The 27409-nt window shown below is 38.4% G+C and overlaps 1 protein-coding gene across 1 annotated transcript in view; it reads right to left on the bottom strand.

Moving 5' to 3' along the window:
• Positions 1 to 7576: 7576 nt before the first annotated feature.
• Positions 7577 to 27409, bottom strand: part of LOC139692879 (lachesin-like) — a 266955-nt gene continuing 247122 nt past the window's right edge. Inside the window, exons 4-9 of the mRNA XM_071591191.1 lie at positions 20370 to 20540; positions 20070 to 20198; positions 18565 to 18703; positions 10333 to 10481; positions 8985 to 9047; positions 7577 to 7761 (exon numbers count right to left, since the gene is read on the bottom strand). Coding sequence (XP_071447292.1) covers positions 7577 to 7761; positions 8985 to 9047; positions 10333 to 10481; positions 18565 to 18703; positions 20070 to 20198; positions 20370 to 20540 — 836 coding nt within the window. The remainder of the gene's footprint in view (positions 7762 to 8984; positions 9048 to 10332; positions 10482 to 18564; positions 18704 to 20069; positions 20199 to 20369; positions 20541 to 27409) is intronic.

The following is a 27409-nucleotide window of genomic DNA, read 5'->3' as shown; positions in this document are numbered from 1 at the left end:
GGATGATAGAAAAGGAATGTAATTTGAAATATGAGTTTGGAAAAGAATGCAAAAGGTCAATTGGGCTGAAAGGAAAACAAATGAGGACGGGTTAGGCATAGTAGGGGAGGTGTGGGGATCAAAACCAGAAATCCAAAGGATGCAGGGCGTTTTGATTACCGATGAGAGGTTGAGGACTGCGATAGGGGGAGAGCGATAGACAAGAGAGGAAGAGGTAGGAGTAGGACAGGGATGTTGGACGGAACGAAGAAAGGAAGACAGTATTCAGAATTGAAGAGGGACCTAGCGTAAGGTTGGATGTCGGGCTATTTTTTGCTAAGGGAGACAAGCGAATGTGTCGTTTCACTGTTGTATAGTTGTATTGTTCATCCCAAATCTACCTTAAACGAAATAATATCAATAGTAATAAATATTTGACTTGGTAAACGCTAATGAATATCGTATCACCTAAGCATACTATGTAATCAAACGAACTTTTTGCTTCATAAAATGCCTGAAAGTCTGGAGAGGTGTGTGCTAATTTATTTGATCAATATTGCTGATTTTATGGCCAAGGGGTTGGCGGTTGGGGAGAGGACGAATGGATTAGGGAAACTTTGGCGTCCTTTCAAATGCGGAGACTTTTGGTATTTGCCACCTTTTGTGATATACACACATGGAGCTAGAAAGGGATATATGCTATTATTGATATTGACATTTTATTACCTTGCAAGGCACCGTCAGGGTGTGTGGCAGGGGGTGATTACACACCAGGCTAATTTTGACCCGAATATGTCCCTACCGCAGTCGGGTATTGTTATTCTGATCCCTTATCGTTCGTGGAAAAAAGTGACATCTTGAATCTATTTATTGTACACTTAATCTCTCTAATTTTATTGAATTGATCTCTCCTACCGTAGTGCGATGGGGATAATAATACATTTGAAGCATCACTGCTATTATTATACATGCATGTATGTCACTACTCCTCCTTAATATTAACACCAATTTAAAGAGGATTTTCAATTTAGGGATACAAAATTATTGGTATTAATGAAATAATTCGTTTAAAATTATTGGTAGTAATGTTCTAACAATCAAAGGTCAATTAACAGTGGACTCTGAACAATGGAAACCATTTTAATTGTATTATCTCATTTTTATCCTCCAATACTTTCTATCTCTGTTAAGATAATCAAAATGCCTGATATTACTTTCGCTTTCCCTCGCTTACACAGATTTATCCCTCTATCAAAGGCTTCAATATCCAATTGTTTTTCAATACCCTAGCGCTGTATCAGATATTCCTTGATTTTATGCCAACGAGCTCGAGCGATTGGAATGACAGCTCCATCGCTGATTTTTTCGGCGCTTCTCGCCGAGAACAATGTCGATATCAATGAAGAAATTGAGAAGCGCGCAATTGGAGTACTGGGAAGTGGAAAGAGAGGGGAACGTAAGTTATAAAGAATCAGTATGTGAATTCCGGGAGAGATTCTCACCTTTATCACCGCTTCAGGTATATGTAAGAATAAATAATAATATCACACCATTTCTTGCAGCAATTCAGAATTATTTTGAAAGGAGTGAGGAAAATTTTTAATTTTTTAAATAAGACTTCATTGTAGTGGAGGAAGAGCTGGAGTGGGATATGTAATGTATCTTATGAGAGACCGTTCAAATCCTTGTGGCGATCGTTGAAAACATAGTAATGGTACTAATGGATGAAAATATTCCATTTTACCTTCTTGCAATTCCAGCCTGCTATATGCAATTTCCGTCAACACTCTCTTGAGATTAAGAAGAGAAAGCTTTGAATTGAAGATTCTTGGTTTAAATGTATACTTTCCCCTTGTAATAAAAATCTGCGCATTCGAGTTAGATCGATTTTTATGTCATTTTGTTATTTTTTCATCCATATTTAGAGAGTATAGTCCGATTCACGGTGGTAAAGTTTGAAAGTAGAGGTGGATGAGACCTTAGATTCACCAAAAATTTTAGGTATCGTAACACTTTAAAGTCAAATATTGATTTTTATTCCGAGTTTCCTGGCCCTCCAGTAAGAATGTATTAATCGCCCGGAGACTTATCATTCTGTTAATCATATAAACCATGCTTCAAAATATTTCAGATTAAGTGACGAACGCTAAGGGAAATGGAATTGGTTGTATTTATTTCATTTCGGAGCATTATAACATTGAGCTACTGTTATGGAAACCCGGGAATGCAAGCATTTACCTGTTCGATGAATATATTTTATTGCCGTTTCTGTTATAGTGTGGAAGACTTTCCCGTATTTATTACTGATACTAATTTCACCTTCCTATACGGCGGACTCATTTCTTCCTTTATTTTTAAACACATACCCACGTCCTCACACTGGGACTTCCACCACGACTCTTTTGCTCTATTAGTTTCCCACATCAGTTAATTATTGATTCTTCGGACTTTCTTCTACCCAAATCTGTGTTAAAATTATTCCTTTAAAAAATCCAAATAAATAATTAGGAAAGGTATTACAAGGTTGATATTTGATATTAAATGATGATATTTTAGTACCCTGCAATCTACCCAGAAGATGTGTGGCAGGGAGTGGATACACTCCAGAATAATTTGACTCGAATATGACCCTTCCGCGGTCGGACAATGTTATTATGATCCCTTATCGTTCGTGGATAAAATGGCATATTCAATCAATTGTTTTACACTTAATATCTCAAATTTTATTGACATGATCTCTCCTACCGAGTACGATGGGGGCAATAATACATTTTCAACAGAACTGCTAAAGAAACGTCCTTCCCGGCCTAGCTCCTCTAATATTTTGTATACGCTGCCAAGTTTATCATGACAACGTTCTACAAATCTAGCTCCTCTGCGCTGCACAAGATCCCATTCGGCAATCAATCCCAATTCGTATGGATCCCAAGTACTAGCAGTGTATTCTAAATGAGGCCTAACGAGTGAAAGATAACATTTTTCTTTGAGGTTCAGCATGATAACCTTCTTTGTTTTTAGGTTTGAATCGATGAACTAAGGGAAATTGTTTAATTATTAATTTATTTCAGAGATTTAAAAATATTTTCATCGATGGAACCCAAGAATGGAAGTTGCCACTAATGCCAAAATTTAGGGGGATATACATTCCATGTTCCGAGCGTAAATAAACACGGTTTAATCGCAATTGAGCGATGAAAACCAGGAGGCAAGGCATTTAAAAAGTAGAAGGAAGGTTTCGCTTGAGGGAACTCTTGAGGTATCACAAGTGAAAGCGTCCATTCTATTTATTTCTCAAATAATCGGACCAACATGTCTCTATTTTGAGATAAGTAGGTAATAAGAAAACAATGTAACGTGAGGAGGACATTTTAAACGTGTACCAGCTGTCAATTGCCACTTCTGTGTCAGTCATTTTCAGCGAAGTCCTTGTGAAGGCTTCTGCGGTGTGCAGATATTGAAGATCTAAATCTCCTGGAATTAAGACCGCATTGGTTCATATTTGATCCGGAGTAAATCCCTGAAGACTTAGATCTTCATTTTCAGGGAGGGTCATACCTTGCGGATGAGTCTGGCGATTCTACAGACAGTTAATGAATGTTATATAATTTGACATTTTTGTTGGACCCAGTACATAATTTCTTATTGAAAACATGTAATACTCTTCAATGGTATTTAAGTAATCATTTACAAATAATATGATGGATAAAATATTTTCTACCGAGAATCCATGCATTAGGGCCCCTATCATCGATGGTCGGTAATCGAATAAAATTGCGGGGAAAATTACCAAATATCTTTTATTCATAATTTTGGAATTCCACATCGTTTCACCAGTTACTATAGGCCACATTCTTGTGCAGTTTTACATATTGAAATAATAACTATTTATCCCATATGACCCATATAATTGACTGTAGCCCAATTTCATCCTACTCAAGGGGGAAAGGGTGGGGAAATTGACCGGACAAAAGTGTTGCAAGTACCGTTCTCCAGTCCGTGGGAAGGTCATCAAGGAGATGACCTCATGTTACAATGAAATTGTGTCATAGCGTTGGAAGGACTGGATAATTTTTTATGTTGCATGAGGGAGAAGACACAAATTTGCCGAAAAAATGAGACAATATATGGTGAGGGTGAAAGAAAGAGAAAAAACAACTTTGCACTTCCACACACTTTTTAATATAACACGACCATGGTTTCGATGCTGCGCATCATCTTCAGGCGGAAGTGCAAAGTTGTTTTTTCTCTTTCTTTCACCCTCACCATGAAAGAATTCCACCAAGTTAAGCCTGAAACTGTTAGCTTGAGACAATATATGTACAGTTTCTTGTGTTAAGGCCAGGGGAAGGAGAAAAGTGGAGTTTTCTTTGTAATTAAGCTCTTTATATGACTGTTGTGCAAGTATACAGGACTTTACAGGCTCTAATGAGTCTGCTGGCGTCTTCTTTAGCGCGTATATGATTAGCTTGGGTTTGAAAGGGAATGCTCAACATTTCGTAAACATCCGCTTATTAACCAGCATGAGGGGCAAAGGCTTTAAGGAGAATGATGTCACTACTTCTCTTTTCCAATGTCTCTCCTCCCATCTCGTTAAACTTACCTTTAAGTGATGCGGAAATCATTCTCTTCTTCTGAAGAATAAATATACTTGAATACAAATCCGTCGATTTTATTTCACAAGTTTAAGACAATCTACATCAGTCATTTTGCATGCGAGAAGGATAAGAAGACAGGGAATAGATTCCTGGGAAGTTATGGCTATGGTGGGCTATTGAGCTTTCTACACGACGTTGTCATCCCCAACACTCCGAAGACTTAATCCGGAACGCTCACATAGTTACCATAGTGTGGAAACTGGGATCATAAGGTAAAACTACCCTTTCACGTTATTCCCGGGATCACCAGCTTCTTAAATGACTGAAGATCACCTAGCTTGAAGTTCATTTTGTTCAGTAATGCTGCGAGTTTCCATTGTCTTTATTTGAACGGGGAGCTTAATAAAGTGGACGGCGCTCATAAGCGCATAGACACGCCATCTCTCGGATAGGGATGGGGGACCGTTGGCACAGGATTGAAAGATGAGGATGGGGAAGGGCGGGTGGTACGGGACACGGGATGGGTAGGGTGTACAGGATGGGCGATGAAGTTTTTGGCACCACGACTAAAAATCGTTTATATTTTTTACATTACAAAAATAACCACGTATTTAAGAACACCGACATTTTTTTTATGGCCAATAAACATCAGCAGTGATCCCCATAGTTTATGCATTTGGAAATATCTTTATACGAATACATTCGGAAGGATTTAACACATATGGAGTCAGACGGATTTGTTACACAAGGGGGAGGGGGTGGGGGGTTGATTCTTTTAAGCTTTTTCGACCGGGGGGGTGGGAGGGGATTTCAACCGCGCGGGTGAGCGAGCTTCACCATGATCACACACTTCCCAGCACCCGGTTTTTCTTCTTTCGCGCGATTCCTCCGCCTACCTCCGTCCTGATTCACGAGAAAGACTTCGAGATCCGCCCTTTAAAATAAGTTGAACAAGTATTTACATTCACTTGGGGATTGGGGAACCACTGCATCATAGAGTTACGGCAAACAGCCAATGCAGCTTTCATTGATCTTCTTAGAACAACCTAGATTACAATCTTGTACTCCGAGTTCGCGTGAAGTAGGGATGCGCTCGAAACTCCAGTTAACGCTCGACAATGAATCATCATCTTCGTGATTTTACGTTCCCAAAATTACTTTTTTTCAACAATAGTATCGTGTAATTAGGGTGATAGTTGATTAATTGAGTGAACTCAATGCATGCTTCAATTTCATAAGCGAAGAAGTCGTAGGCCGTATATTATTTGGATATATTTATCGAAAAAATGCAGCGCACATATAAATAACTCATAGATCGAATATTATCATCTAATCTTGGCAAGTCATAGACGTTTTTTTAAACAGTTATGATACACAATTTCGGAAGCTTTTTTTTATACTCTATCAGGCCTATCAGAATTCAACGGGATATTAATTGACACAATTGTTTTCAATTCATGTTAACTAGACAACTCTCTATAATTACAACCCTTTCGATTTTGGGCTCAGGTAAATTTTAGTGAAAAAGTGTGGTCCAAAATCGAACTGATGAAATTCTCGTTACAAAACGCATGAAGGAACTGCCCGGTTTGAGAATTAGAAATCAATACTGGAATAAATTGGAATTAGAAAGACTCTTTGACGATTAGTATTGAATTTCATTGCAATTCATGTAAATTCTAATTTACTAAGGACTTGTAGAATAACTATCCGTAAAAGGCAGTGTTCAGGCCACATTTTTGAACTGAAATATGAATGTGACCTCTCGTATGTGTTTTCCACCGACGTATTTTTTAATAAAATTATAAATTTAAAAACTTAAAAGTTTTCTTTCAAAGTAGTTTTTCTTCGTTAGTCATGTGAGTCTTATTTATGTACTTGATATCTTGAAGACTCGATGGGCACAGCATTATGATAATTAGCGTATCCATAGATAGGGATGTAATCAAAGATAATTTCTATGTAGGAATTCATTCAACACATTGTGATTGGAACTGAAAGACCGATGCGAATAGGTTATTTCTATAAATTTTCTTCCTTAACTCGGAGTTGATTTTGTATTGCTTAAAAGCGTTGACTGCGACGTTGGGCTTACGTGTTTGAGGATTCTTGCGAAAGAAGACAATGATTCATTCAGATTATTCGTGAGAAAACCTAGTCCTGTTACAGACATGAAGCCCTTTTGATCTTTTGAAGATGGTCATCATTTACCCACTACAAAGTTCCATGCTTTTGTTTAATTGGAGGAGATATTGCCTAAAAAATAAGCTGTATGAGATTTTCCTCGTAAACTGAGATTTTAGGTTTAAAATATTCGAGGAGCTATCGAACATCTGCTGTTTCAAAAATCCTTAATTTGAAGGGCAATTTGTCGGTTGCAACCGACCATGTAATGTTACTATGACTTAGGATTCCATAATTATTTTACTTATTTTTTAATCCTTCGGTCATATATTAACTTTTAACGTCCTTATACTTTGATTTGAGGATTTTAAAAATCGCATATAGCGTTTGTAGTTAAATTCATAACTTCAATAATAGTTTATCACAAATGACCCTATATAACACAATATTTTTTTACATCGTTGAGGGAAAAATAACCCTTTTTTAGATATCTCGCCGAGATTTTTTTCCAACATACAATAGAATATGATCCAACGGCTAACTTCCATTTCAGTCTTGAGAATCCTTTCGAGACGAAATACTCTCTTTTTCCTTCTTCCTGCGATCGACACTGATCTCGCCTTATCATTAACGGCGCTGTAAACATTCGCACTGGAGACCACGTCAGTCGCACGTCGTCTTGCAGCAGGTGGAAGGAACTTTCCACTGGGCACGCAGTCTCGGTCACATACGCCCAGACCATTTCCGTATCTCTCCCCCTCCTCGAGATCCCCTCGGAGGTTTCCTTATAGGCGGACGCGGCACCACGTCGTCCCCGGTTCGACGACGCCGTGGTCCCGGTGGCGGGAGGACGGCGGCGTGGGGCGGTGGCCGTCATGTCACCGTCCGGAGTGCACCAGCAGGAAGAGCACTAGCAGCAGGGCGTGCAGCAGCGCGGCGTCCGGCACCGCCGCCGCACCGGGGGCGGCCCCCGTGGACGCCGCGGCCCCTCCGCCCCCAGGCGAATCCTCCAGCACCGCACTCTTTGCCCGCGAGCTCTGGCCTTTCGGTACCTCCGCTAGACCTGAATGTGACGGATAACACGAGATTATTGGAGTTGGATTTCTCTGAGGGGATCTTCTGAAAATGTGGTCGATGCTCAAAAAGGTTAAAAAAAAGTGCCATGCGAAGCTAACTATTGCCTAGGTATTCTGTGTCCATCTTGAATCAATCATTTGCGTACTGGGGTATCAAGTAAGCCGCAGGCAAGTTCAAGCGAGGGAAATGGGGAGGCATCGTGATCGTGTGCGTGTCAACGCAAAGTATCAGCTAAGTAAGGTATCTGCCAGAGTTTCTGTTACAAAAAATTGCGTGGAGACTGAAACTAATAGTAGAAAACTAGTTGAAGTACTGACAAGGAAATTGATGGGATTTAAGGTGCTTGATACTTAGTTTTTGAGATAGTTTAAGTGTGCCATTGAGATTTTCGCATGAAATGCTAATATGAATTTTTATAGAAAACTTAGGGGTGCTGTTATGCTTGACACGCGGGAGTTTCTATGAGGCTTAATAACGATCTCGCACGAGTTATAAATTGTGAATTTTCCAGCTTTACCTGAAGATTGATTGTTAAAACTGCGGGTATTCCTAGTTATTTAACGTTACTACGTTACAAATGTCATTGACAGGAGTTGGTAGGCAGCGGAACTTCTCTCTGTCTGTGAATAACATTTTACGTGATGCTTGTGAAGCACACGAGGAATTATTGGTCTCTAAATCAGCACTTAAATAAGTCTGCAAATACCGATGGTCTAATTTCAGTCCTGTTGAGAATTGTGATACCTCAAATTATACATTGTGGAAGCTACAGACTTTAAGTTTGGAAAACGATCTACTATTGACTAGACTGCAAATGAGCGGTTAATTGCTTCATCCGTTGTACAATTATTCTGAATATTCTAATAGCAAGCTAACTGAAGGGTCTTCTTTCTGGTCACCCTAACTTTTGAAATGAAGGAAATACGTGCATCTATTTCTGAAGGGGAAGCTTTTTTTTAAATCATAAATTATTTTATGCTTTCTGAAAGTCATGCGAATAATTTTTTTAAGATTAATTTTCTAAAATTGTAGTCTCTGACATGTTTACTCCTAATAAAATTATTCGTGCTGCCTAAGTTTCCATGAGCGACGATTTGTTTAGGCTGTTTGTTAAGTAGATGGTGAATTGAAAGGAAAATATTTTCTGAAGTTTGCTCTAGTGATTTTTCTGTGCTCATTACAAACCCTAAAGATAAATAAAAAACTCACCTCCTGCAATGGCAAGGTGATAATCTGTCGACCCTGGAGGTACTCCAGTGTATATTTTTACCTCTGAAAGTGAGAACAAAAGAGAAAAAAGAAATAGGGGTTGTGATCTATCGCTCCCTCGCGTAAAAACTGTGACATCTGTGATACTTATGAGCGAATTTGCTCATAGAGAGAAGGTAACATTTTCATTAAAAAAAATGAGTGCTACACATAAAAAAAGCGAACTTTTGCAACGCATTGGAGTTCTTAGAGTGGGTGTAAATTATTTCCCTGGCCATTGGTCAGGATTTTGAAAGAGTATTAACACTGAAAAAAGTTAATTATTCAACCATTTTAAACTATACCGACAACATAAGAAATATCATAACCTTACTCTTGCCGCATATTAATCAGCAACCCAAATAATTACAAATTAGTTGGTCAGTAGGACGTAATAACTTTTTAATGTAGTATATTGAACGTATTTTGAGAAAGAATGTATTTTTTAGGGAATTGGGATTTGATTCCCGATGTTAGAGTTTTATCTTATTTTTGTCTTATTTTATCTCTAACTATTACAAGTATTATTATTTGAGAATTAAATTTAAGTAATTTACTAATGATTCTTATATTTTGGTTGTCATTTTAACTTAAATCTGCAAAAAATGTTTTGAGCGATCAAATTCATCAGATGCAAATACTTTATTAACTAAGTCTCAAAATGTCAGGGCATCATATCGTTTTTAATTCTCACAGTTATCATTTCTTAAAAGGTTGTTAATTAATTTGAATAGTTGGATCAAAATGAAATAAGTGCATTAAATAAGGGAAAAAATAGGGAAATATAATTCTAAATTGTCGTTAGATATTACTAGTGAAATGAACTCTGAGTTTTCCTCGGAAAGTACACAGCAACATACGTTTAATTTTCGCCGTTACATAATTTAAATCCTGTTGGGAAAAATTATCACAGAACATTTAAAATCAGAATACCCTAACGTTGGGTAAACATTTTTTACGAGTCTTTTGGTTTTACCGTTCAAGTGTTTTATTACAAGTATTTAAAAGTGACAAAATCAACAAATTTTGAGTTGTACATACAGTGTTTAATATAATGAATTACTTTCTAAAGAAAAAAATGACATGAAGAAAATGTCTATCTACATCATATGGTTATACATAAACGTTGGCAAGCCTCCAAGCCTCAGTGAATTGTATGCGACAGAGGTATTGCTTACGAGTGAAGCTCCACTCTTGAGTTTGGAATTAAAACCTTTTTCAATTTCAATGGGAGATAAAATCGGAGCATTTTTTCTTTACTATTTTATTATGGCATTCTTACATAGAAGCCCATCAAGCAGAAACTTACCGTATAATCGTAGAGTTCCTTCCGCTCTGCCCAAAGAATTGGTGGACACGCAGTTGTAGGTGCCAATATCAGACCTTCCGAATCCACGGATTATAAGGCTCATATAGACCTTATAAGATGCTCTGTTTTCTTTGATAGTGTACTTTGGCCTGTGGATCAAGGAAGAGACAATTTCATGAAAAAAAGTTTTAATTTTGTTTCTGGTTCAATCAGCAAATAGTAGTTTTTTCAGTCAAAATAGCATTTAGAACATTTTACACAGAACACTCAAAGTTCCAAAATTCAGTAGCGTAAAACTCGCCAGGGGATACTTTTTTCTTTTGTTTTTTTTTCAAATGTTCATGTCGAAATTTTTTTTAAGATTTATTTTTTATCGGCCATTAAATACAAATAATGATCAATGCGGATTCTGAGACGGTTGTTAAGAGGTTTTGTGAGTGGAAGGAAACCTATTATAGAGGTGCAGTTGTCGGTCTTAGCTCTTCTTTGATGTGAATTGTCAGGGACAGCCCTTACAATGTCTGGCTATCCTCTCACTGAAATATAGAATGGCATCACCTCTTGCTCCTTTCACCCGTAAATTTTGGACCGCAGTTCATTTTTCAATACTCCCTTCTTCAGTTCTCAAGTACGTCCTCCATTTGACAAACGGTAGTTACACACCCACTACTATTTAATTGCATCAAAATGAACACGAAACGCATTCGGAAAATAATATCTTTTCCAAGAATTCCTTATATTAATGTTTTCAAGAATTAACACTTGCTAAAACATCACTTCGGTAATACATCGGATGTACATGTTGACACGACCTCTCTAGAGGATAGACAGGAAAATTATGATGCTAATCGTATCGATGGAAGAGTTTATTGAGCGGCCCTTAGAGAATTTCTCGGCGTGGAGTACATGCGATCTTATCCTGGTATGCTTAACTTTTTCACCCTTTCGTTATTCATTCCCTCAGGGGTTAAATATTTTTTAGTATGAAGACAGAGGTAATAATTACCAGGGGCGAGGTCGCGGACACTTAAGTCGGGTGGTGGCCAGAAATTCCTCACTTGACTGAGCCGAGTGCATACTCGCGACCGGCAGCGTGAGGTTAAGCGCTGTTGTGAAGCAAATACTTAGATTCCGGCGCTTAGTGATCGACGTCTCTTTCTGAATATCTGTCTGTAAATTCTTTCGAGTTTCACGCTAGGAGTCCACTTCTCGATCAAACGGCTCAGCTTTTCTCGATTCTGCGTGATCCACCCCTCCGTTTGTTTGTCGAAACATCCTGTATTCGGGCCTTATAATACAGGGTGCGGCAGCATAACTTGTTGATTTGAAGGGGGTTTGAATTCAAATCCACCTCATCCAGTCATGCTACTGCACCCTGTAGTAGTACATCGTATCATTCACCATCTGCACAATTGACCACAAATATGCTTTATTAAAATAAGGCACTAAGCAGAAATATGACGTAACAACACGATTTAAAAATGATAATTAGAATTCGGATCTTATTTCAAAGTATAATGAAATGTAATACTAAACAAATACTTGTATTTTAAAAAGAATTTCCTAGATTATTTTCGGAGAGGAAAAAGATAAATGTTTTTTAATAAAATTTTTATAAATTTATTCGGATTCCTTATGTGATTAGCTACTTTTTACCATACTGAAACTTTGGACTGTAATGTTGGCGACCATTATATTAGATTAAATAATTATAGTCAGTATGCCTACGAGAGATTACTTGGAATTAATGCACAGAATGGTAGATTACATGCACCGATTTAAGGTTAAAAGAAGCGTAGTGTACATGGAGCAAGCTAAGGACAGAATATTACCGGTAAAAATAAAAGCAGAACCGACGAACTTGGTCATTGCTCAGATAAACATGCCACCAAGCTATCTTAAGGAAGAAGAAGGGTGGTTTATGTAACCAAGTGTCCTGATTCTTTGGCCAAGAGATGGCGTTAGGAAGCTGTTTCACCCAGCAAAGGAGAAATAGACGATGCAAGAGGAAAGGACAGTGGGAAAGTAATCATACATCGCCATAAAGGATAGGAACTGTGCGTTTCATGGCACGCATAGTATATACATAAACGTTAAATAATTACATACTCAGAGTCTTAGTTTGACTTGAATGATTGTTATTTCTTTAAATGTTTCAACTATTAATGCGGAATCATGAGTTTTTCATTCCTGGTGTTCAAGTAAAATGGTTGTGTTTTTCTGATTTGAAATTAAATATTTTGTGCATAACTATGATTCTATAATTAGGAAATTGAATTTCTGCCCCCTTAAATGAACGAGTGCGTGCCAACAGACGCAAATAAAAAGACTCACAGTAGGGAAAATTGTACTTTCGTACTGATTTTGGGAGTTATACAGGAATCCTTCCAATCTTGAGTTGACCGTGCATGTCGTGCAGTGCACCCTGGATACTCCAAATGCTTCGAAATAATGTACAAGGGGTTCTCCGATTCCATTCGAGATGAACGATGGCGAGATATCTGCTTGTACCGAGGCAGCGCAAACAATAACAGTTTTTTACTCGATGCGGCCATGAATTCAATGCTGCGAAGCCATGGAAGTAGGTCATCCAGTAACGAGCCCGTGGCTCTCGAGAAGCGATACCCGTCCGGGTCCGGCCCGACGTTTTCTCCTTCGACCACTACCCGCGCGTCGATCCGAAAGAGGGATCGCAGGCATCCGATCGGGTGCAGCCCCGTCCGCGGTCTCCTCATCGGTGCCCTCGGGCGCGGCGGGATCCGATGGGGACATTTTAACGAGCGGCACAGAGTCCGAAGGGCGAAGGTCAATAAAAAATCCCTCCCCTACAAGCTATGTTGGGCTAGTTAAAGGTGTATATTGTTGCCAAAACAAAATATAGGCCATTGCGTGATCGGTGCTCCTTTATTCATAAACGTTTGGGTAATGAGATGACGAGTGGGTGGTAACCGATCGCTACCGGCGCAATTGATTGCACCCAGCGTCTCGCCTCTTAATTCTTGACCCCTGTGCCGTGAAAAGACGGCAAAACCGATCTCAATACTTTTAAAAAATTAAGGGTTTTTCGGTAAGGGTCAAGGCATCATATTTCCGTGTGGCCATCGAAAGAGCGATCAGGTCGACAAAGACCAGGGGCGCTCTCTCAGGGGACTTCTTTCTTTGCCACGCGGTCTGCGTCATTCCAGAGCCAACGTCCCAGCTCTCCATCTCTTTCAGCCCGCGGCGTTTCGGTCTTTCCGTCCGAGCGACTTTTTTAGAGCGCGACAAGCTATGCCAGACTTTTCGACTGAAATCATGTGTTAATCTTTAAGCAGTTCACTAAATTTCCCAATCGTTAGCATTCACCTCCTTTATCCTTTAAGAATGATGGCGTTGCGGCTAAAAGATGCAAACTCACGCATTAAAAAAAATAGAAATTAACTTTCCTAAATAATTACTCGAACACTAATTTTCATTATTATTATTTATATCGCTTGTAACGCACAAATTTGTAATCTTTCGAAATAATATTCTCAATACCTGGAAGACCGAGCTTGGCTCGATAAAAGCGTGCTGAGTGTTAAATTTAATGTCTAAAAATTTTGATTTCCGCCTCGTTATTTTAAAGGGGATAGTTGAACAACATTTCCGACAAAAATGTTATGAATTCTAATTTTATATTGTTTTCATTAGATTATAAAGCTTAGGAAAAACAATTCTTTTTCTCAAATTTTGTTTGATTAAATTTATCATCAAAATCTTAAAGACCAAAAAGTAATTACCAAAGGCAGAATCAATTAATTTTAAAATATGAAATTTTCTAACTTTTGTTATTCTGCTCAGTGCTGTTACCATACGATGATATAATTTGAGTTAAAAAATATGTAATTATTATTCAAGTCTTTTCTTCGATTAGTTCTCACCTAGCGCTCAATCTCTCCCTAAAACTCTAAACGGGAGATTCGCCTCATTGTATCAAACACCTTAGCTCCATCTTCAGTAAAAAATGTGCAGGGTTGCCAGCGTTGTAGAATGGAATGAATATTATCAATAGCGTTTCTAAATCTCCACCTCACTGTGGGAAATGATGGAAATCCACGGCCGAAAAGTCTAGAGGTCGAAATAACTGTATGGGCTGAATGTCCAAAGGATTGAATGTCGCACGTCTGGAGAAACAGCTGTCGGGTGATCGAGGGATCTATTCCGTTTACCCCTTTGGAATCCCCACGATGTGACATTATTTGCAACATTGCTCATATATATGTATATATATATATATATATATATATATATACGACCCACATATGTGTGTATATATATACATATTTATATATAAGTATGTATACATACATACAATATATATATATGTTTATATATATGGGTCGTATATATACATATATATGAGTCGTATATATATATATATATATACGACTCATATATATGTATATATACGACCCATATATATAAACATATATATATATTGTATGTATGTATACATACTTATATATAAATATGTATATATATACACACATATGTGGGTCGTATATATATATATATACATATATATGTATATATATATATATATATATATATATATATATATATATATATATATATATATATATATATATATATATATATATATATATGTGGGTCGCGGTAGTCCAGCGTTGGACTGCTTACCGGAGGGTCCCGGGTTCGATTCCCAGGCAAGGTACTCTGGGCACCTCCTGTCCACCCAAGCTGTGCGATTTTTCGGGTACCAGGTCTTCCTGGGAAACCATAACCGGCACAGGGAAAGGAACTGGCCCCCCTACCCTAATGTGTGAATTTCACACGCCGTCGGGCTTAGTACTGGGTGGACTCTATCATCACCTACTAAACCGACCTTCGGGTGGACTACTGTGTTTATGGTTGATGGTTTGTATATATATATCAACAAATAAACAAATTCATGTTAAACTAGTAGAAATTGCGATATTTTGAAGAAATATAACTTTCCAGGTAAATAAGATTATTATGATATATATATATATACTCGTATATATATGTTTATATATATAAACATATATATATATATATGTTTAATATATATATATATTAAATATATATAATATATATATATATATATATATATAATAAATATATATTAAATATATATTTATTTTATATTTATATATATTTATATATATATATATATATATATATATATATATATATATATATATATATATATATATATATATATATATATATATATATATATATATCATAATAATCTTATTTATCTGGAAAGTTATATTTCTTCAAAATATCGCAATTTCTACTATTTCGAGATGAATTTGTTTATTTGTTGATATCATGGTTATTTTGTGATTTATATGCATATTTCATTTTGCCACGACTTTTTAAAACCGATATCACTAATAATGGAACTATTTTTCTGCTCAAAAATCATACTATCTATTTATGCACACTTTATACTAATTTGCTCTATTCATACGCATTGAAGAGAATTAACTTGTTTCTTGATTCCCTCTTTATGTTTCTTTGCACCAGAGGCTTGCAATTCCAGCAATTCCCTTTTCAATGACCGGCTTACACCGGCTAAAATTTACTCTCTGTAGGGAGTTTCCGGTCATTTGAATGCGTCGGGATCCTGATCAAAGAGAGAAGGTTTGCCCAAGGGATGGTTTAAATTTTTCATATTAACCGTGTAAACGCCTACCACAGGCAGAAATTTCACCCTACAGTGCGATAAGAGTTATTTGTCGCTCATCAGCCACTTAAATGAAACTCAAGAACTGACTTGTGAGGAAAAGGGACTGATTTCCTGAATAAGGGAGAAGTGAGCCATGTGAATCGCATTGGGAACATTCTGAGACTCTTAAATAACGCTCTAATGTTTTTCCCGTGACTTCCGAATCCTCCCTTTGGGCCCAGAACTCCAATTTATTGATTCGCATGGTTCCGCACATTTGTAGAGGTCGACCGGAAGGGGGCCGGGCGTTACAGCTTGAGAGTTATTGCGCCGTAGCAAACTACGTTATCTGGGAGCACCTATACATTAGCCACCACGAACCTTACCAGATTGCAGCCTCTTCATCCAACCCGCGGCTTCAATATCCTGGGTAATTCTCACCATTACCCCGCCGAGGCTTTGGTGATATCGAGGGAAGATAAATTTCTGGCCTTGTGATTGTGTAGAAGGAGTGGCGGTAGAGTGTGGGGTTTCGGCATAGCTCGCCCCAGATATCGCCGTTGCAGGGGGCCCTCACCGCTACCCCCGGGGGGTGGGGGAAGGTAGGGGGCCGAGGAGAGGGTGGGGGCGGAAGGGGGGATGGAGGGTAAAATGACCGGTACAACTTTGCGGGGTGGTTCTCGATATTCAAAATATGAAAGTTCACAACACATGGCCCCAATCTGAAAGGGCCGATTGTGCGGACTGCTACACCCGCTCCCTTTCCATCCACTCCCCCCGGCCTGCTGTTATTGCTTGCCCTGGGATCGGATCTTCAAACGATGCTGATACCAATAATACTCGATTACGAATACCCCGAATGACATGCACTAAGATGAACTATACGCGTAATACAGGGTCACTTTTTTAAACGTAAATATTTTCTATATTTGCCGTCGGAGTTATCAGTGTATTGATTTCCAGATTGACACAAAAAGACAAAATACTAATAAATGAAAAGATTTCAAGTTTGAAAACATTCCTTTAAATTTATAAATAACAATGATGAAAACTTTTATTTATAAAATAATCGTTAACATACGTACACAATAAAGTTGGGACGTCGAAGGTAGACGTTTGAATTGGTAGAAGCAAAACATAGAAAATGTAATAACAGAAGCACGTTAACACATTAAGATTTTTATCAATCATGGACAATTTAAAAGTTCTATTCCGAAGATAGGTACGAGTAATATAGGTACTAGTTTTATTGCGTCCGGAATAAATATAAAATAAAAATGTCACTGTATTTAATTTCTGAAAAACTTTAATAAAATCGGCAGTGGTTAATTAAAATTTTGTTAGGGCGATTAAAGAGTCTAAATATTTTTGTGTGTTACTCGATTGGTCCCTTATTGAAATAAAATTCTGCTATATTTAAGCATTTATTTTAGAGATGAGAATGAGCTATGATTTACTAGAATTTATCCATTATAAAAAAGGAACGCGCGATTCTGGAAAAAATATGTATGCGTGATGAGACGCAATGCGATAACATCTCTACGCGTATTTTGCTAATAACATTTTACCGTAGTTTTTTATACCAGTCCCATTGCAATAGAATGCTTTGACCTTCCCTTAAAATACGTGACAATGTAGTTTTAAAAGGAATTAGTAAAACAAAATTTAGGGGTCGATGCAAGAGAGTAAATATTACTTGATTCTGACACAATTTACGTTTAATTCTCATCGCAGCAAGCATATGGAAGTAAATTTATTTCTTTTGAGCTAATGATATACGTGCGAAACCACTTACGGAAATTTTGAATTGAGATATTATTAGAATTGGAAATGTTATTACCGTGCTTTTAAAGAGTAAGGTATAATTTTTTATGGCATAAAATGACCTCTACTTAAATGGACGATGAGGTAATTACGGAGTAGAGTCATCTACAAAAATTTTATTACCTTGTAAATCAAGTATTTGGAATAGCTGTAATAAAATATTGAAGCATTACCACGTTACCGATCCGAGAGGAAATATATAAAAAAAGAATATACGTTTGCATCTGAAGGAACAAACTTTTTACTGCGGCTTTGATTTCTAAAGGGATGCGAAACACACCGCTCGAAGTTTGAGCTGATGTACGTCTTTGTTTACGCAATATAAAAGCTAATTGAAAAGCGGTGACTTGGAAATAGTAGAGCTTACAAAAAATTAGGGATTCTGGCTGTAGGATCTGCTGGGAAATGAAAACAAAGATGGGAAATGGAGATGTTGGAGAGTCATTGGTTACAACAAATGGAACGAATGAGGACTACGGAAGAGGAAGAAATCTTTATTCCAGCTGTCATGGAATATAAAATCAAATGTCCTTTGGAAATTGCCTTGAATAGGAAATGTTCACTGCCCGAATCGAGGACAAAGTGTTGCACGCGTTGCAAGGCCAACAAAAGTCCAAAAAAATCCCAACAAAAAAAACTGAACTCGAAAGAATAGGGAAATGCGGCTTCTGTGAAGAGCGAGAAAGGGTTCTTCACTCCACGTGGGGTGGTTTCACCTCAGAACTCACCCGTCTAGCAGCATTTCTCCGCGGTTCTTGATCCAGTAGTTGATGGTGTTGGGAAACGCCTCGACGTAGCACTCGAGGTGGACGTCCGTCCCGAGCGGAGCTCCGAGGAGTTGGTTCGGAACTTTGATGACAGGTGCAACTGGAGGGAAACAAAAAAAAAGAATTTGCCACCCTCTGACCTTGACGACGATTCTCCCCGCATAACTATCGTTTTCTAGCGAAGTAATGACGTTCTCCAACGAAATGGAAACGCTACGGAGGCCGAAAGGCCGCGTAAAGGAACGAAATTCATATTTCCTCAATTGGAGGAACGCATTTCATAATGAGAATTACATGATTAAATGGGATTATTATTCAGAATAATTGTTTAAATTTTAATGACCAGGCAATGAATGACTAATGAATATGCTATAATTAACAAAACTTGGCATAATGACATTAGATGGGCTTTACGAAAACATCGTCATTTATTAGCATTATGGAAAAATAAAGACACTGATTGATTTATAAATATTTTACAAAGTATTTTTATTCCCATTTCGCTCCACCTAGGACTAGGACGTGTGGCTCACAAAAGTTTCGATGGTAATATATATTTGATTTTGATTACTGCCCGATGCCATTCTACAAAAGTGTTAGTTATGAATTAGTTTCGGAATTTTCTCTTAGCCAGTTGAATAATTAAATTATTAGTTAATGAGCCATTGAAATTTGTCAAAATATTAACTTATAATTTAAAACATATGGGATATAACAATGGAATTATTTGAATACGTATTTTCTGCCGTTTGAATAAAATATCTCAAAAACTAAAGTTTGAATGTAAGTGGGGAATTTCATTGAAGAAAGCCATTAGTTTATTCTCTATTTTAAATTCCCCTTCATAATACTCAAATAAGTCATTTGATGAGTAAGTCTTATTCCCCTTAACTTTGAGTTTGACAATTCTTCCCACAGATCAATGAATCCTCGTGAAAGACTGTAAAAAGGGTACCCCAGATAACTTTGGCTTTATAGGGTCAATTACTAAAGCCTCAAAGTGATATTTTTCTTGGATAGCAAAATTTTTCCCCGAGAGAATTCCAATACTTGGAAGTAACTCCATCGGTAAAGGTTTTACTATATTAAAAAATTTCTATTATTTGTAAAAACTGTAAACTCCTTTATGAAAAAAATACTTCCTCGCCTCACCAAAACATATTTCGCTGGCATCCGAATAGCGAACAAAAACGAGACCTTAACAAGGAAAGCGCGACGCCTGAAAGCCCGAAGTGGAGTAACGAGGATTTGGTGAGGGAGGGACGCTCACAGATTCCGCCTCCGGCCGCTTGCTCTCCCGTTAGGGCCTTTCGCCGGTCCCTTCCCCAAAAAATGGGATCTCGACCTCGTGTTTGTGAGAAGAGGGGAGTGGACCACGTCCGCGGTTCGCCCTGCCGTCGGCTGACCTCGGTGGAAGAAGGGGCTCCCACCCACCAGGGGTAACCCACGGCTATCCGTTCACTCACAGTTTACATTCAAGATGATCCTCTTGCTTACTGCTGGCGGTACGTCGTTGGACGCGATGCACAAGAAGGCCCCCATTTGCCGACGATCTAGGCGCCAAAAGTGCAGCATGCTTCCGTTGTACGTGTCAACTTGAATGGAGAAAAAAAAAGAATTAAGTATGCTGACGCAGGGTGGCAAAATGTTCATCTTGGCAAGAAAATCGATCCGAATAGGAGCGCCGGGATTACGTGCAAACGGGGGCTGGCGACGAGGTCGTCAATCTATGGGCCACGACCCACCTTCCGAATGCGCTCACGTACCTTTGACGATGTCCCGCGGCCCTCTCCTCATGAGTATGGCGTCGCCGTCTTCCCTCTTCCAAGTGATCCGAGGCGGGGGGTGACCCGTCGCCTTGCAGGACAGCGTCGCGTTCTCCCCCTCCTGGACAGACAGATCGGCACTCGTGTCGTCGTAGACGATGTCCGGGGGAACTGGAAAAATGAAAGCGAGGGTGTTACTCGGGAGGGACTGCCGCGTCTTTGCATGCAGCAGAAACTTGAAGTGAGGATCACTTCTTGGAAAACACTATATGCCTTGATTCAGGAAATACACGCTCTGCTCAATTTACGGAGAGGTTTTAAAATTGCAACCCAGATGACCATGAGACGCTCATCTTTCTCCAACCCTATTTATAGTTAATTGACTTTGTGATTATTAATTAATGCAATTAATTAAATATCACTTTAGGTGCTCAGATTTAAAAACGGCAGGATTGGGACCATGGAGTTGGAGTCTTGTTGGCACATTTGGTCTAAACCTGCTTTAATTTTATACTAGAATATTTTCTTTGAATCGCATTTCCTACTTCGATTAAAAAGGTAGAATGAATGAGAGCGAAAAACGAGTCATTTGGTTTGAAAACACGCGTGACAATCTGTTTTCTGTTTTTCTATGTCAATAATTCTATTATCTATTCTATTCTATTCTATTCTATTCTAGATTTCTTCAAGCAACACTATTTCCTCCCCTAGGTCTTCATGTGTTTTTCACACCGTCCATTTTGTTTTCTTCATACTCCACCACAACCAGATTTTTTAAATTCCCTATCTACGCTTATCCTCTCGTCTCGACAACCAAGTTTCTGAGCCAGCAAAAAAACTACACTATATATTAAAGATTGAACGTGCCTTTTCTTCATTTCTCAAATTTCCCTGTTCTTCAACTCCTTCCTTTCTTAAAAGCCTCTCAACCATACGCTCTTTCAATGTATTTACTGATTTATCTTGCTACTTTTTTTTTAGAAATTCATATTTTGCTAAAGTGTTCTTCTTATTGTAGTTTATATCCCCCAGCTTTAATGTTTATCATAGTATTTTAATTTCCCGACAATGTTCATATGTTTTCTAATCACGGCAACTTTTCCATAAATATCACACTGATTCTGTAATGCGCTCAGTAACGAAATGCAATTCACAAATTCAGTATTTAGAAATAAAAAAATACAAAGGATACGAATGTAAAATTTATCCGAAATGCATATTCGTATTCAAATTAGGATGCAGAATGAAGACGCACGTTGGTCACGATACGGATTCCCTATGCATATGTGTGTATTTGTCAACCTTAATTTATTTTATTTTTATGAACTTTTCTTTTGCTTAGCGTACCATTTGAATTTTATTGTTAAAAGTATATAAGCTAATTTCCCGCTGTTGCTGGACGACTCAAAATGTTTTAATGAATGGTGCGTAACCGAATTAAATGCAATTTTCCACAGGCAATTCCGTTGTCACGTAAAGGACGTTTTTACTATTTTCCTCAAAATTTGATCATTTGAAAAATTAAAGCAATTTTTATTTCAGTATTTGTTAAGTAACAAAATGTAACAATTTTTGCTGTTTTTTTAAGGCTATACAAATTCTTTTACTCTCATTGGCGCTCTCAGGAAATACAGAAAAATATGCCGCGTGCGATACGTTGTCCGTCTACCACGCATAAAAACTGTCATTTTCTGTTTGTAAATTTAGCTAAACTGCCAAAGTTATGGTCAATGTTCTCTCTTTAAATTAATAAAATGAATCCTATATCAACGGTATTTGACAAGCACTAGCTATTGGTCTGGGCACGAGCGCGAAAACGGGGTTACGTTTGCGACTCTTTTTCTAGCTGGGTAAATAACAGAAGTGGTATACTATAAATATAAACACCCATTGGGTAGCTGAAATATCAATTCATTGATGAAAGGGGAATAAATATGACTAGAAATGATTTCCATGGAAAAAAGTAAAATTAACACGTTTCAACGCGTTAATTTAAAACTGGAAACATTTATAATAATACACCCTGAATGAAGCACGAATATAGGATTTAAACAGTCAAGGTAACTCTGTCATTAAGATGAAAGTCGTGCTAGCTTTGTAGAGCCAGCCGCTGCATTACTTTTAGGACTGCCGTCACTCAATACGTGCTTTCGGAACCCAATCTATTTTATACACTTGATAGAGAGTTAATATGTTTCATGGTGATATTTTCGTGGTTTTTGAAATTGGCAAGAAAAAATTATTTCAATTGAAAAATGCAAATCAGTAATGTCATGATATAAATATACAATATCATTTGGGTGTATGGTCTGATGACAAGCAAAGGAATTACTTTTCCCTTGATTATTTGACGGACGTTCCACATTTGGCCAATATTATCTCTGCGGCTTTCCGTCTTCTTGTTTTGGTAGGGAGTTACTTTGCATTTTTGCAGATAGCTTAACAAAAGCTTCCCTTAAAATTATCTGGATCTATTGGTGCATCCGTTTTCCTGTGGTCTAATATAAATAGCAATAATTAAGGGTATTTACATCATGTAATCGCTATCTTAATGACTTTATCAAAATTTTCCAGAGGAAGCCAGTAAGTTAGGAAGAATAATGCGCATCAATTCACATCCCTGATATATCTTTTGAATTATAATTGCAATCGAAGCCCCGTGGCAGCTCTGAGGTAATAAAACGAAATTTCAAATTTATCAAGAAAAACAAGGTGATTTCTCTGGAACAATAAAAAAATCACAGTTCCATTTTGACGATTATTAATATGCGATGTCCCAGGCGTGACGTCACGTACAGAGAAAATTAAAGAGGACTATAAATATCGTTAACATTCTTCAATTACTTAAATGAAGAATTGCAAACTCTAAGACATGTAAATTTTAATCATCAATGATGGACAAACTTACAGAGACAGTAAAAAAATTTCTTCAACCAGACAAAAAATGTTTTAATTGCGCCAGGTGTTAAATAGTCATAACATGAATTAAATTTTAATAGTGATACATCTCTATAAAATTTACTAGCACATTAAACGGAGTCGGAAAATTCCTCGCGAAATATTTGGCTTCATGTTCCATATCGATTATAACTTTAAACAATTACATTTATTTGAAAATTAGATTGTCCCCATTAAATAATGTCACCCCTCGGAAATTAGAAATAATTAAAGAATTAAAATGCATTAAATGTGTTCAGAATTGTAGGTAACATTTTATGAGTTTTTCCTTTGATAAAAGATATTTTCGAATTTGATCATATTTTTTCTTTAATTGGAATGCCTCAGATAAGGCATTATTTTAAATTAAATATTGTATATATACATATCATCAACGGAAATGAAAATGCCCTATGGGTGTATATATTCGTTTGACTGACGGAATAAATAATAGAATTATCCAATTAATTCGTTGAGCCGTTTTTTTATCAGAGCAAGATCTGAAGTTTGGAATTGAAATTATGAAATGGTTAAAGAATAAGCAAGTTCATCGAGAGATAAGCGAGACATGAACAAAATCGAGGACTTACATCTAGCGTGTTTTATCTTAAATTCAGAAATCGCGGAGAGAGAAAAAAATATCGAGGGTCGAGCGTGTGTTAGCAGTAATCCGAGACTTGTTTAAGCGAGATGACGGCTAGATCACGGGCAAAACTTTTCCTCGAAGTTTTCCACGGTTGTTTGCGTGAGACATTTGGATTGGGTATCGAAATTCCCTCACGTGATTCATTTCGAGTGTACTCAATCCTTCATGTTTTTTTATGAAAGTTATTCAATTCAACCTTCTTTTCTACCTTTACTCTCTTGTCCATTTTGTTTATCACTACTCATTCAATTTCTCGGAATTTTTCCCTCTAAGCTATGAGATTAACCATCTCACAGCTTAGAATGGTAATGGTGTACTTTGGTCGTTAGCTTGTCAGGCAATTCATCACTTCCGTTTACACCAACATTTGACTCATGACGGCTTTCAAAATAGCCGCCATGTTATCACGTGTAATCAACTTCATAAAACGGTGGCGTGATGAAAAAGGTCATCAATCAATCAAAGTAAGGAGCTCAACCAATGTTGTGGTTCGATTCATTTTTATTTATTTTTGGTCTAAGATGGCAGTTGAAACTTTCCGAGGAAGGAACCTCGGAGTTGCAGGCTCGCGAGAGTGGAGAGCGCTAGTTGAACTAGTTCACACACCTCATGACGGAGGGCGCCGGTGTCGCGCACCGCCCCGGGGGGTGGGGGGGGGGGTGTTGGCGACTTCTCCCTCCCACCACGTGTTGTATTTAGCGCCGTTGCTCAGAGCCGACCGCGCACGCACGCGGGAAGAGCGAGTGTCATCGCTTTATTCTCTCGAAATCCGCGCTGATGGATTACGTGCGAGGAAGCGCAGGCGTCGCTGCTTGGAATTCCAATTCAAGTGCGTCTCCGAGCATTTCCACTACCACATCCACCGTGTAGGAACGCCGCCGCTTAAAAGGTGTCGACCACCCGGGTAGCAGAAGGACATTCCTCCAAAGGATTAGTTTCCTGCGCACCGACAACTTCAGGAAAAGAAGCACGGTTTTAGTGTTTAAAGTTTGCCCACCCCTAACTTTATAGCATGGAACAACTCGTTTGCACTGCTGAAATGCGCAACCCAATCCATATAGCTCAAGAAGTCATGAATATTATTATCATTATTCTACCGGTTAAGGTAGGTTTTCGATAGACAGATACGATATAACGGTAAAACGATACCTTTCCTTGCTCCTCCTAACGACACACAACCTGATATTCTACAATAAATCCTACTCAAACCCCTCTTTGATTGTACTAACTTCTTTCCTACCTTCGTTACATCCAAACATCCCTATTCTATTCGCTAGGGTACGCCCCTATATTGCAGCCTTCCATTTACCATTGTCAATCTCTGCATCCCTCTTTTTCGACCACCTCCGGATTTCTTCCAACAATCCCCACTCCTCACACCTACCACTTCGTCGTTTGTTCATCTCTCTGCCCATCACATCTTTTTCATTCTTTTCCACATCCACATTTAGAAAACTACCATCTACGTCACCTTGCTAGAACGGCCATGTTTCCGTGCCGTAGAAAACTACGCTCCGTATCACAGCTTTAACAAGCTTTCTCTTAATACCCTTAGTCAACACCCCTTTTATCAATGTCCTCCTCCTTGTGAAAACGTCTTAGCCTAACACAATTATAATTCCTATGATAATAATACTCTGACTATTTTGTCAAAAACACTTAAGAGATAGGTAAACTCTTCCACCTGCTCTAGTTAATGAATTCCTACTAAATGTGTAAAATTTAACCTACCCCTCCTCTTTCTCGGAAACCTAATAAACTGTTTTGTTTGCATTTATTCTCGTCCCATATATATTGTACTGGATCTACAATGCGGTCAGCAATGCTTACAACACTAGTGCTAGTGATTATGTTCCAAACTTGGTCAGCGGGACGATATGCACATATTTCCTTCGTTTCAGCGAAGAATATGGAGAAGTCCCTCCCATGGACTACAACCTTGGCGAGGTGGAAGGGCTTGTGCGTTCCGATGACCCCTAGAGCTGTGCTGGCGGGAGTAATAATAACTGCTCCTGGTAGGATCACCCATGCCAGATTGTCAACATGTCGAAGGTTAGGAGTCAGACGAAAGGTAGTCCACGCAGCGTCTGTTCCTCAGTGAGGCGGCTGCAAAGGCGTCTGACGCCAGTGGGGCGGCCATTGAATAATGGTGTCGCGTTAAAAACACTATTGAGGAAGGCAACAGAAACCACATCAGTTATCATTCCCAAGACATAATGATGGACAATACAGAGATTTTGAGTCCTGGCAACTACAGGGCTTGGCCCAATCGGCTGTGTGTCATGCCCGGCAGCGGGGGAGGCCGTCGTCTTCCCACGAAACCCTTGCAAGGGAAAACCGGCAGCAGCAGGACAGAGACGCAGTAGAAGAAGACCAATGTAGTTAGATAGGAACTTGGAATGTTAGGACAATGATGAGGACAGGAAAATTAGACAATTTTAGCGAGAGATGGAAAGGGAAAAATAGATATTTTAGGTTCATACGAGGTGAGATGGAAGGATAGCGCGGGGATTACTGAAGTGATAACTATAGAATAATATTCAGCGCCGGGGACGAGAGCCAACGAGGGGTTGCCATAGTATTAAATGAAGAGGTAGGAAGAAGTGGAACTAACATAGAAAAGGCAACGGATAGAATATTACTAGTAGATATATTAGAGTAGAAGAGCAGAACCGACGCACTTGGTCATTGTTCAGGTATGCATGCCACCGAGCAACCATTCGGAGGAAGAGGTCGATAGGGTATACGATCAGAGGACATAATCGCGTGTGTTCCTGCAGGGAAACGTTCGATTGTGATGGGGGGTTGGAATGCGACGATAGGCGAAGGAAGAGATGGTGATGAGGTGGGGGACTACGGTTTAGGCACGACGAATGACCGCGGGGAGAAAGCAGTTGAGTTCTGCAGGAGACAGGGACTAGTCATCACCAACACTTGGTTTAGGCACCACAAAAGACGCAGGTTTACATGGAAAATGCCAGGTGCCTCAGAAAGGTATCAGATAGATTATATTCTGGTTGGACACTGGTTTAGGAACAGTGTGATAAATTCGCACAGCTTCCCGGGAGCGGATTCGGACTCTGACCACAATTTAGTTGTTATGAAATGTAGCGTACGTTTCAAAAAGATTAGGCAGGGGCGGCGAGTTAGAAAATGGAATGTAGAAGCATTAACTGGTTTGAAAAGGAAGGAATACAAACAGGCGGTAGAGGAAATCACGGAGGATGGGAAAGAGCTAAGTACTATCGAAGAAAAATGGGAATGTATCAAGAAAGGGTTGTCTAAAGCCGCAAAAGACACTATTGGAACCGTTAACGCTAAAAGGACTAGGAAACCATGGATCACGGATGAGATGATTACAAAGTTGGATGAGCGGCGAAAATGGAAGAATGTCAATACAGAATTAGGCAAAATGAAGCACAAAGAATTGAGCAATAAATTGAGGCGGTCAACAAAT

This window comes from Hetaerina americana, unplaced genomic scaffold (genome assembly GCF_022747635.1).
Source record: "Hetaerina americana unplaced genomic scaffold, ioHetAmer1.1.p SCAF_43, whole genome shotgun sequence".
Lineage (NCBI taxonomy): Eukaryota > Metazoa > Arthropoda > Insecta > Odonata > Calopterygidae > Hetaerina > Hetaerina americana.
This window is presented reverse-complemented; position numbering and strand designations above follow the sequence as displayed.